The 9,628-nt window shown below is 26.8% G+C and overlaps 1 protein-coding gene across 1 annotated transcript; it reads right to left on the reverse strand.

The window, feature by feature from the left end:
- Positions 1-4,293: 4,293 nt before the first annotated feature.
- Positions 4,294-9,625, reverse strand: HSPC300 (hematopoietic stem/progenitor cell protein 300). The gene is made up of 3 exons (XM_016056157.3): positions 9,342-9,625; positions 8,698-8,780; positions 4,294-4,451 (listed from the first exon to the last, which is right to left on the reverse strand). The coding sequence occupies exons 1-3, from the start codon at positions 9,460-9,462 to the stop codon at positions 4,425-4,427; spliced, it is 231 nt and encodes a 76-aa protein (XP_015911643.1). The 5' UTR covers positions 9,463-9,625; the 3' UTR covers positions 4,294-4,424.
- Between the last annotated feature and the right edge of the window lie 3 nt (positions 9,626-9,628).

Raw genomic sequence — 9,628 nt, forward strand, 5'->3', positions numbered from 1 at the left:
TGGAGGACCTCGATTATGCAGACAATATTGTTCTGCCGTCGTCCACATTTGAAAATATGTAACGGAAAACACAACTTGTGACAGAAATTGTAGAACTAAAGCTAAATACTAAAAAAACTAAAGCAATGAAATTAAACAGTAACATAGTAACTAAATTCAATGTGCAAAGCATATATGAAAGATACTGATACTTTTAGTTATCTTGGTTCAATAGTGTCTACCACAAGTGAAACTGACGAAGATGTTACATCCAGAATGATTAAAGCATGTGGTATTTTTAGAACATTAAGTAAAATATGGACCTCTTCAGCATTAACAATCAAATTGAAACTACCCATCTCCAATGCATCAGTTAAAGACGTCTTATTTTATGGGTGCGAAGCTTAGTAACTTACTTATTCTGAAAAAAACTCCTTGAACTCTTTTTAAACTCAAGATCTACACAGGATTTTCAAAATCTCTTGGCCTTACGTAATTTCAAATGAGCAACTATATCAAGGGGCCAAAACGAGGCCCATTACTGAGGGGGAAAAATCGAAGATGAACGTGGATGGGATGCATTCTGTGAATACCCGCCACTGAATTTCCTCGTGTAGCTCTCATCTGGACACCAGAGGCAAGAAGCGAGGACCGAAACTAACATAGCGAAGAATGATAGAGGGTGAAAAAGATGCGCTTGGATGGCTTAGCTAAGGAGTCTGCTTAGGATGCAAGCCCTGAAGAACGAGACTTAATACTTTGAACACCAGACTGGTGTAAAAAGTATCTTGATGATAATAATGAGAAATTAGAAGTTTTTCTCAAAATTCACTACACCTCTTTGTAAAAATATTCATCACGTTCAGTTTTAAAAAAAGCTAGTTTCGTGTGCAATTTTATTTTTAAAATGCTCATACTGCAGCAGTTTTTTTTATATAAAACTTTTATTTTGGATCTATAGTTTACTTTTTTCAGTTAAATTTTATTGTTTATTTAAAAAAACGTTATGCAACAACTTTGAATACTTATATAAGATTAAAAATATTCTTCAATACTGTGGTAAAACAGCAGCACATGCTAATATTAACTTATAATATATTTTAGTAAATGCTAAATAACGTGGGCTAATGTTTCATACCTCACAATTTTTAAAAACATTAATGAAACAGAATTTCAAAATATTTAAAAGTCATTTTCCAGGTAAATTAATATTTTTAGACTGACATTGACCCAATGTCTTCCTCTGAAGATTTCTCCATAACGACTTCCGATTTATCTTTGATCTCCAATTCTTTTCATTAATTGCAAGAAAATTAGACTCCACTGAGTCAGCCCATCTCAACCGCGGCCTTCCCCGCTTTCTTTTTCCAGTGGTTTTAAAAAGCAGTATCTTTTTTATTGTATTGTCATCACTCATTCGAATCACGTGGGCCATCCAATTCATTCTATTAATTTTTATGCATTTAATAATATCGGGTTGTTTATAAATCTTGTACAGTTCAAAGTTAAATCTTCTCCAGTTACTGTTTTTATTTACACCACCAAGTATACTTCGCAAAATCTTTCTCTCAAATATTGTGATACAATTTTCCTCCAGTTTTGTCATTGTCCAAGCTTCAGCTCAAAAAAATACCGGTTTAAAAAAAAATAAGTTTGCGAAATTCATAAAAATTTTGCTTGTTTATAGTGTGACTATCTTTTATTTAAATCAAGCAATAAAAGTATATTTTGTATTCTACTGTAAAAAGATAATGTTTTAATTTGTCCAAGAAACTTTTTTTGAAGAAGATTTGAAGAACCAAGAAGATTTGTCCCAATAGTACTTTGAATTTTTGGAAATGGAGAAATCTTATGCCAACATTTCAACTACAAAATATGTTCAAATTTATGAATTAAACTAAAATGTTAAAAGTTAGCTTTGGTATTGTAAAAACAAAATTTTTTTATAACATAAAGCATGTTAATTATAACTGAATTTTTATTAATTCTATGATATTGCTTTTAATGGTCTTGTAAATTTTAAATGTATCAAAGTTTTTTTAGTTGAAACTTTGTAAAATAAAATCATAAGAGTTAAAAAAAAATTTTGATGCTAAAAAATCTGGAATACTTTAGTATTGCATCCAAATATTGGATTTTTTTTTTTTTTTTTCAAATATAAGAAGTTAAACAGAAACTTTTGCTAGTAGGCTTTTTTAAATTTATTTTCTTGTTGAAGTCATGATATTTAATATTGATGTACAAAATTGAAAATGTTCAACTTATGCTTTACTGAGTTAAGTACTTTCCGAATATTTTCAATCAGTTAACAATAGTAAAATAATAGAAATCAAGTTTCAATAGTTAACAATATTCTTAATATTTCAGCAGTATTTTCAATCGGTTATTAATTGAAATGAGTGTTCAGAATTTTACTTTAAGTTATTTTTAACATAAATAAATAAAAATGTTTTCTTATGAAATTCAAAATTTATTACCATAGTAGCTTTTAAAACATATGAAATAAAAATTGTTAACATTACGTAAAATATTGGCTCGACAAATAATGTTAATTCATTTTAAAAGGGACATTAAAGCTCTGACTTTTAGCTACTTTTTATAAGTAGAATATTTGTGCCATTTTATTAATTAGCATATAATTTACATAAATGCCATCAATTACAATAATACCCCATAAATTTTATTTCCTTGAATTACACAATGTCTGCAATTAAAAACTGTGCATACATTGTAATCGGTCACAAAATAGTTAATAAATGTTGTTAACAGACTGAATTATAGCTTGATTCGAGTACCATTTAAAAGATTTTGAGAAATTTTCTTTTTCCTTTTATAAGAACATACTTTTTATTCACTAAATGAGTTTAATAAAATTATCCTATCTTCTTGGGTCATATTTTTTTTGTAATAATTACCAACTTAAAATAAACTATTTTTTGGTTAGCCAGGCACAAAAAAATACAATTTTTTTTGTTTATTTTATATGTTTTTAAGAAATTAAAAGCTGCTGATCTACATTTTATGGAGACTTTCACTTGAGCCTGGCTAATCAAAAAGTACAATTTTCTTAAATCTTTCATAAAGTCCTTTTATTTAGCAATATACGTCATTTTTTTTAAAAAGTTTTAATTATTTTTATTTCTTTAGACAGTTTTTAAAAATGTTGTTATTCAATATTAATACCTTGTCTGCAGAATAAGTGTACTATATGAGCACTCGAAATATGTGGATTTTTAATGTTGTATATTTTCTGCTTCAGTTTTTTGAGCTTCTGTTGATACGACACAGCCTTTTATATTTTGAGAATAGAGTTGATTATTTCAAAACTAATTTACAAAGATCATTTTCAAGTAGTGCTTTAAATTAAGAGTTACATAATATTTAAAAAACAAAAATACTTAAAGCATTTGAATCATCAAATTTTTTTAATTCTCTTGATAAAGTGTAATAATAACTTAACTGTTTCAAAATGATCACAAGTCGAATTTAAAGCTGCATCTATCAACCAAAATAAAACTTTTAAATGATAAAATTTTTGAAATTTGGTTATATCAAGAAAGCTGTTTTTGAATTTGATGCAAAACTATTCTGTAGTATACTTTTATTTATCTAATAAATATTTTCTAGTATAATTCAACATTTATTTAAATTTGTGAATTATTAAGGAAACAATTGAGGTTTTAAATGCTAAATAATCTCAAGAAACTGAAGTGGTAAGATATTAAAAACCTCATTCGCTTCAAAAATATAAAAATAGAAAATAACAGTTGACATGTTTCAAGATCTCAAAAACAGACTCCCATTTTTCAAGACTTGCCAGATGTGAATGAGAGGGAACAAAAGTGATTTGAAACATAAAACGTCAATGGAAAAAGAAAAGTGAGAAACAAAACTAGAAAACCACAGTAGCCGAGAAAAAAGAGAAAAGATTAGAAACAGAACAAAAAAAAAAAAACCACAGCGACCGAGAAGGGCAAATCAGGGTGAAATGAATTTCCACATTAGCAGGGGAATCAGCATTCATATGAATAAAACAAGATTCCAGGGCATCAAGATGAGCTAATCTGAATGGGGTGGAAATAATTTAGGCATTGTCAAAATTGAATCTTGGGTCATAGAAAATCCAATTAAGGGATTGAGACCTGAGAGTCTTAAAAATTGAGAAAAAAATGCATGTTATTCTTGTTAAATTCAATGATTCTTGTGCTCAATAAACTAAATAAAAAACATGTATACCAGTGTTGGGACAAGACTCAACAACGGCATTCCATAAATCTAAATGTTTGGTTATTTTTGTTTAATTCAAAAGAAATGTTTGTATTAATGCATTAAACATTTAATTTTTGTATACATAATTACAATACAAATAGATAAAAAAGAAACATTGAAAATGCAAGTAAGCAATCACCACATAAACATGTTTTTGGAACAAATGATACTCTTAATTATGTCAGAGTTTCTCCTTTTGTGACCTGAAAAATGAAAAGAAATATTAATAAAAGTTAGAAAGGTAATATAATTATAATATTAAAAAAAATTATAAATGCAAATTTTTTAGCAGAAAAATTTTCTTACACAAAAAGCTGGAATAACATAGAATAATTAACTTAAAAAGGAGATTCTACTAACCTCATACTATTGAAAAGTTGGCAAGATTAAGGACAGTAGTTTGCTAAGTGTGGCACTTAAACGATTTAACGGAATATTTGGCAAAAAAACAAATGAAAAACATAACAAGCACTTTAAAATAACAAATTAGCAAATTTTACATTGAGAAAAAAAAACTTTTAAATTCAATTCAGCACTAATGGCTACCAATAAAATTTGCCTACTTTATTTTTTCATTACTATATTTAGTTTGTAACTAAATATATTAAAGTTTCAAATTTAATAAATGCCTGAATCTATGCAAAAAAGAGACACCTGAAGCAAACAACCTAGCTTCTTAGTAGGGACATTAATTTTTTTTTAACTGGTAGTAAACAATTTAATTTTTAATGAAGGTTACATGATTTAAACTAAAATGTTTTTAAAAATACTAAACAAATAAGGACACATTCTTTCTCCTTATTTTGATTTTTCTCTCTCCTTATATTCAGAACTCATTCCTCAATATGTTCTCATGTTTATCTAGGTTGTTTTTAAAATTAGTCAAATAAATATTTTTTATGTGCTGAATAAACAATGTAACTTAAAAACATCGTTATAGCACATTATTACTTTTCACTTCTATTTGTTAGTATAGATATTAGTATCATTTTATGCATTAGCACAGCTATTACTCATTTTTTTTCCAGCTGTGGAACTCTCAATTATCAACCTTCTTTTGGCAAAACTCTGACTTTATAAAAATAAAAAAGTTCACCACTATTAAGCAATACAAGATTTGGTATAAATAATTTTGAAAATATTTAAGGTGAAAAGTAAACATTTTTATTCATTGCTACCTTAATATCAAGTTACATGACAGATAATTAAGTTCTCAGACCTAGAATGGCATTTATCTTTTAGTATATACAGACATTAAAAATTAATAAAATAAGATGAATTATATTTCCGTTGGAATAGAAATGAAAAAGAATTTATAAACATAGAGAATGATGATTGGGGAAACATATCTTTACTGTTGAAATTAGTTGTATAATTTTTGATTTGAAAGGTTTGATGGGAAATACTATTGCAATTTTTTATAAATGTACATTCTTTTCGTAATTTTTTTTTTTTAATATATTGTCATTAGAACAAGTATATATTTCTTTCATTTTCTTATCTCCTTTTTCACCACTATTTTGCTTGACTAATTTCATAATAATGGAATATTATTTTAATCTAAATAGAATTACAAAGGTTAAAAAGAAAAAAAGTAAACACTCTCAGAACCTCTGTAACCCTTCTTTGGAATACCCAAAAGGAAGCAACACATTAACGTGTAATTTACGGGGCGTCCAATTGAGGGCCGACTGATTTCAAAATTTGACAAAACAAAAATTCACAGATGAATGAAACAAATGATAGATTTATTGCGAAATTTTAAAACTTTAAATATAGAAACTTTGGAATTTAGTTGCAAAAGTTACTAAAGGATGAAGCTGTGCAGTGTCCATGAAAAGTATACAAATGCCAAGAGAAAGTAATCTAACCTGTACCAGATAATCACCTATTATATTCCTGTACCAGTAACATATTTTGTTCAATTGAATGCATGGTTTAATCTGGTAATACTACCTCCATTCATATACTTTAATGCTAAAACTGATCACTATGGTAGTTGATGTCCTGCAACTTTTAACTAAATCCCAAATTTTCTGTGTAAATTTTTTCTAGTTCACTCAACAAACACATCGCTTGTTTAGTTCTTCTAACGTGTTTTATTACCAAGTTTTTTTAAATCTTGAAATCAGTCAGTTCTCCAGTGACAGACAAGTACATTGAATACAGGGATGGGATTAAACCTTTTTTTCCAAGACACTGGATAAAATGAGAGAAAATGAAAATAACCAATACAATTGTTTAGAAATAAGTGTTATAAGAACAGCTTAAATTTAAAATTGATATTAAAAAGGGAAAAAAAGTTAAAGTCAGCCAAATATATCCAATAACACATTCAAAGTAACTGTCCATTTAGAAAGTGTAATTGATAATACATGCTTTTCTTCGCTTAAGCAGTCTCTTTTTAATTAATAATTTTTTTGCGAATGGTGTTTGTACAAAAAAAAACTTGGATAATTTTTTTTAAACAAGTTATACATAAAAAAAAAGCTTTTTATCACAATAAAAAATAAATAAACACAGAAATGAGTCAATAAGTCATTTGTACATATTTATTTTTATTTTTTTTGAACAAAAAGTTGAAAGAAAATTATAGGTTTCTTTTCAAATTACAAATATTAAAAGAAAAAAAAAACATTGTTTTATATCAAATATCATATACATTTAATAGAATAATGCTTAAACTTATTTTACTGTAAAAAACACAATACAATTAAAATAGTACAAAAGTTTATAATCCCCAGTATTCTCAAAAAAAAAAAAAAAAAAAAAGATTTCCTTTCTCATTCCTAAGTAAAGAAATAAAAGTTAAGTAAATAATTTTTAGAGAATAAAACTATAATTCATAAATATTTTATTTACGATATTTGTTTACAAATATTATTAGTTAAAAACTTAAACCAGCATTCCTAGTAAGTAAATAATTACTAAATACATGCAATTATGCAGACTTTCTCATTTGATATTAAGAGATAAATTTGCTTAATTTTATTTTTAAAAAAAATATGATTCTGTTTAAATGTGTAAAAAGAGTATTACTATTTCAATATAATACTGTGTCATATTACATTATTTATTCACAGTTAGTATTTATTTTAATAAGTTATCGAAAGTTTTAATAATTAAAGATGAATATTAAGTTAAATTATGAATATTTTCAGTCCTTTTTAATCAATTAATTTTTTTCTTCATAGTTACAGTTCAGATAAAGTTAAAAAATATTTAAAAAAAAAGAGAAACTAAATTTGTTCTTTACAAATTCTATCATTAAAATTATATTAACATTAAACATTTGCATATTTAGTTTAATGTTAATATAATAGCATCTATGAGCAAATATACCTATGAGCAAATATCTTCAATGAGCAAATATACAAGTTTATTTTAATTATAAATATTTTTTTTCCTATTAAATTTAGCATTACAACAGTTATAAGCACATTTTACCATTTTAGCGTCAGCTTGACTGACATCAAATTCAAAGCGAAATAGATTCGAATGGCAGTTGATGCAGAGACTTAAGATCTAATGATGTATGTTCACTATTCCACAAACAGGCTAATCAAGGGTAGTTCATGATGTTTACAACAGGGTAATCAGGGGTTGCTGATGGTGTTTACCTACACGCAAGGGCGCCGGCAGAATAATATGAAAGGGGGTGCAACCCTCTAACAAACTACCCCCTCCCCCCCCAAAAAAACTTTTTTTTAAATATTCTGTTATTACATTTTGTTTTGCTACTACATATACTTACACCTGTTAATTTTTTTCAAGATACATTTCTTAATTGTTAACAAGATATTTTTTAAAAAAAGTATGAATTTCTTGTACTTGCAAATCTTGCCACTAGAAACTGTATTGATTGCGCTGGCATAGCTACTGACTTTGAAACACAAATAACTACAAACAGTAGTTTCGTATACTAATGTATTTGTGCACGCTTAACATTGGTATTTATTGTGTTGATGAAGTTTTACAGTTGTGAGAGGTCAGTTTGTGTTATACACTTTTGTTAAACTAAATGACTAATAGAAAATATAATATTTTTTTTTATTTCATTAAATGAAATTAAAAAATATAACCTAGATGTCTGCCAAGTTTGTACATAAGAAAAGAATCAAAGATGACTCAGAATTGGTCAGCAAACAAGACGATTACAATTCTTGTTTGATTGAACAATTTTTTAATTGTTATGTATCAATAATTACTTAATTATTTGTTTTTGAATAAAAATATTTTTAATAAAATTTTTTTATAACAAAATTGTTTTTCTGTATCTCTTTAATTGTTTTAAAGAAGAAAAGCCAGGGGGGGTGCAAGTGCACCCCGCTGCCGGCGCCCTTGCCTACACGGACCAGTCCTAACAAACCACCTCTTAACTCTCAATGAATAAATGCTACACTAAAAAAAATAATAATAATAAATTATATTTAGAAAGAAAATTCTTACTCTCGCTTCAAGATACTCTATCCTTCTCTCTAAAGAAGTTAGTTTTTCATTCAGGGTGGCCAACCTGGCTCTACATGACATATCTAAAAAATAATAAAAACTAATATAACTTTCTAAAAAAAAGAGGGCGGGGGGAAGAAGAAAACAACATCATTAGTAATGAGTGATTTAGTTAGATGGAAACAGAAAGTAAAATTTTTTCTAAAAATATCTCACAAATTTTTTAGAGATTAGTAAAATAATAATGTGACTTTTGTAAAATATTTTTTAAATTTAAATTACAATTTATAGTAAAATTGATTCAAAATTGAGGATATTCTCAAACACCTCATATATCATAATACTAAAAACACAAGTTTATGTCATGAAAAAAATAAGTCACGAAAGATGATTGGTTGTTCAAAATTATACTGTTATATTATTAAAATTTTTTTTATAAAATACTTCCAGCAATAAAATAGTTGAAACAGTAGCATCATTAACAAATCTAACTATTTTCACAGTTATTTAAATTAAAGTGCTATATTAGCTTTTAAGGGGTATTGTGTGATAAAAATTGGCAACTCATGGGATTACAATTTGACTAAGAACATCTGGTAATTTTTTTAAATTAATTGCACTGATTATTACAGTGTTCTACGCACCAAAAGAATTTAGGAAATCTGCTATCTTCTTAATACTAGCTGTAATAATTTCCACGTATTCCCTGTTGGCCCAGTCTTGTTGGATTTGTTTTTGTATGGATTCTCTTTCCATAGAAGCCATAGTATCAAAAGAATATATATATTTTTTTATCAAAAAGTCAACTTCAAAAAGCAGCAAAATATGAGCAGAAAAATTATGCAGCTAGATAAAACTTATAATTTGTTTACAAATGGTTTCCTGTCCTGTCAAAAAGCACAATCATCAATCAATCAATTTAAAGCTTACT

Source organism: Parasteatoda tepidariorum, chromosome 9 (genome assembly GCF_982258835.1).
Source record: "Parasteatoda tepidariorum strain Cologne lab strain chromosome 9, Ptep-v5.0, whole genome shotgun sequence".
In the NCBI taxonomy this organism is placed as follows: domain Eukaryota; kingdom Metazoa; phylum Arthropoda; class Arachnida; order Araneae; family Theridiidae; genus Parasteatoda; species Parasteatoda tepidariorum.

Bases quoted from the DNA above. Each gene is read 5' to 3' on its own strand.
- HSPC300 (XM_016056157.3), bottom strand. From the start codon at position 9,462: ATGGCTTCTATGGAAAGAGAATCCATACAAAAACAAATCCAACAAGAC. The intron at 8,781-9,341 runs GTGCGTAGAACA...ATTATTTTTTAG, and splicing joins AGATTTCCTAAATTCTTTTG to ATATGTCATGTAGAGCCAGG. The intron at 4,452-8,697 runs GTAAGAATTTTC...TTCATTTTTCAG, and splicing joins TAGAGTATCTTGAAGCGAGA to GTCACAAAAGGAGAAACTCT.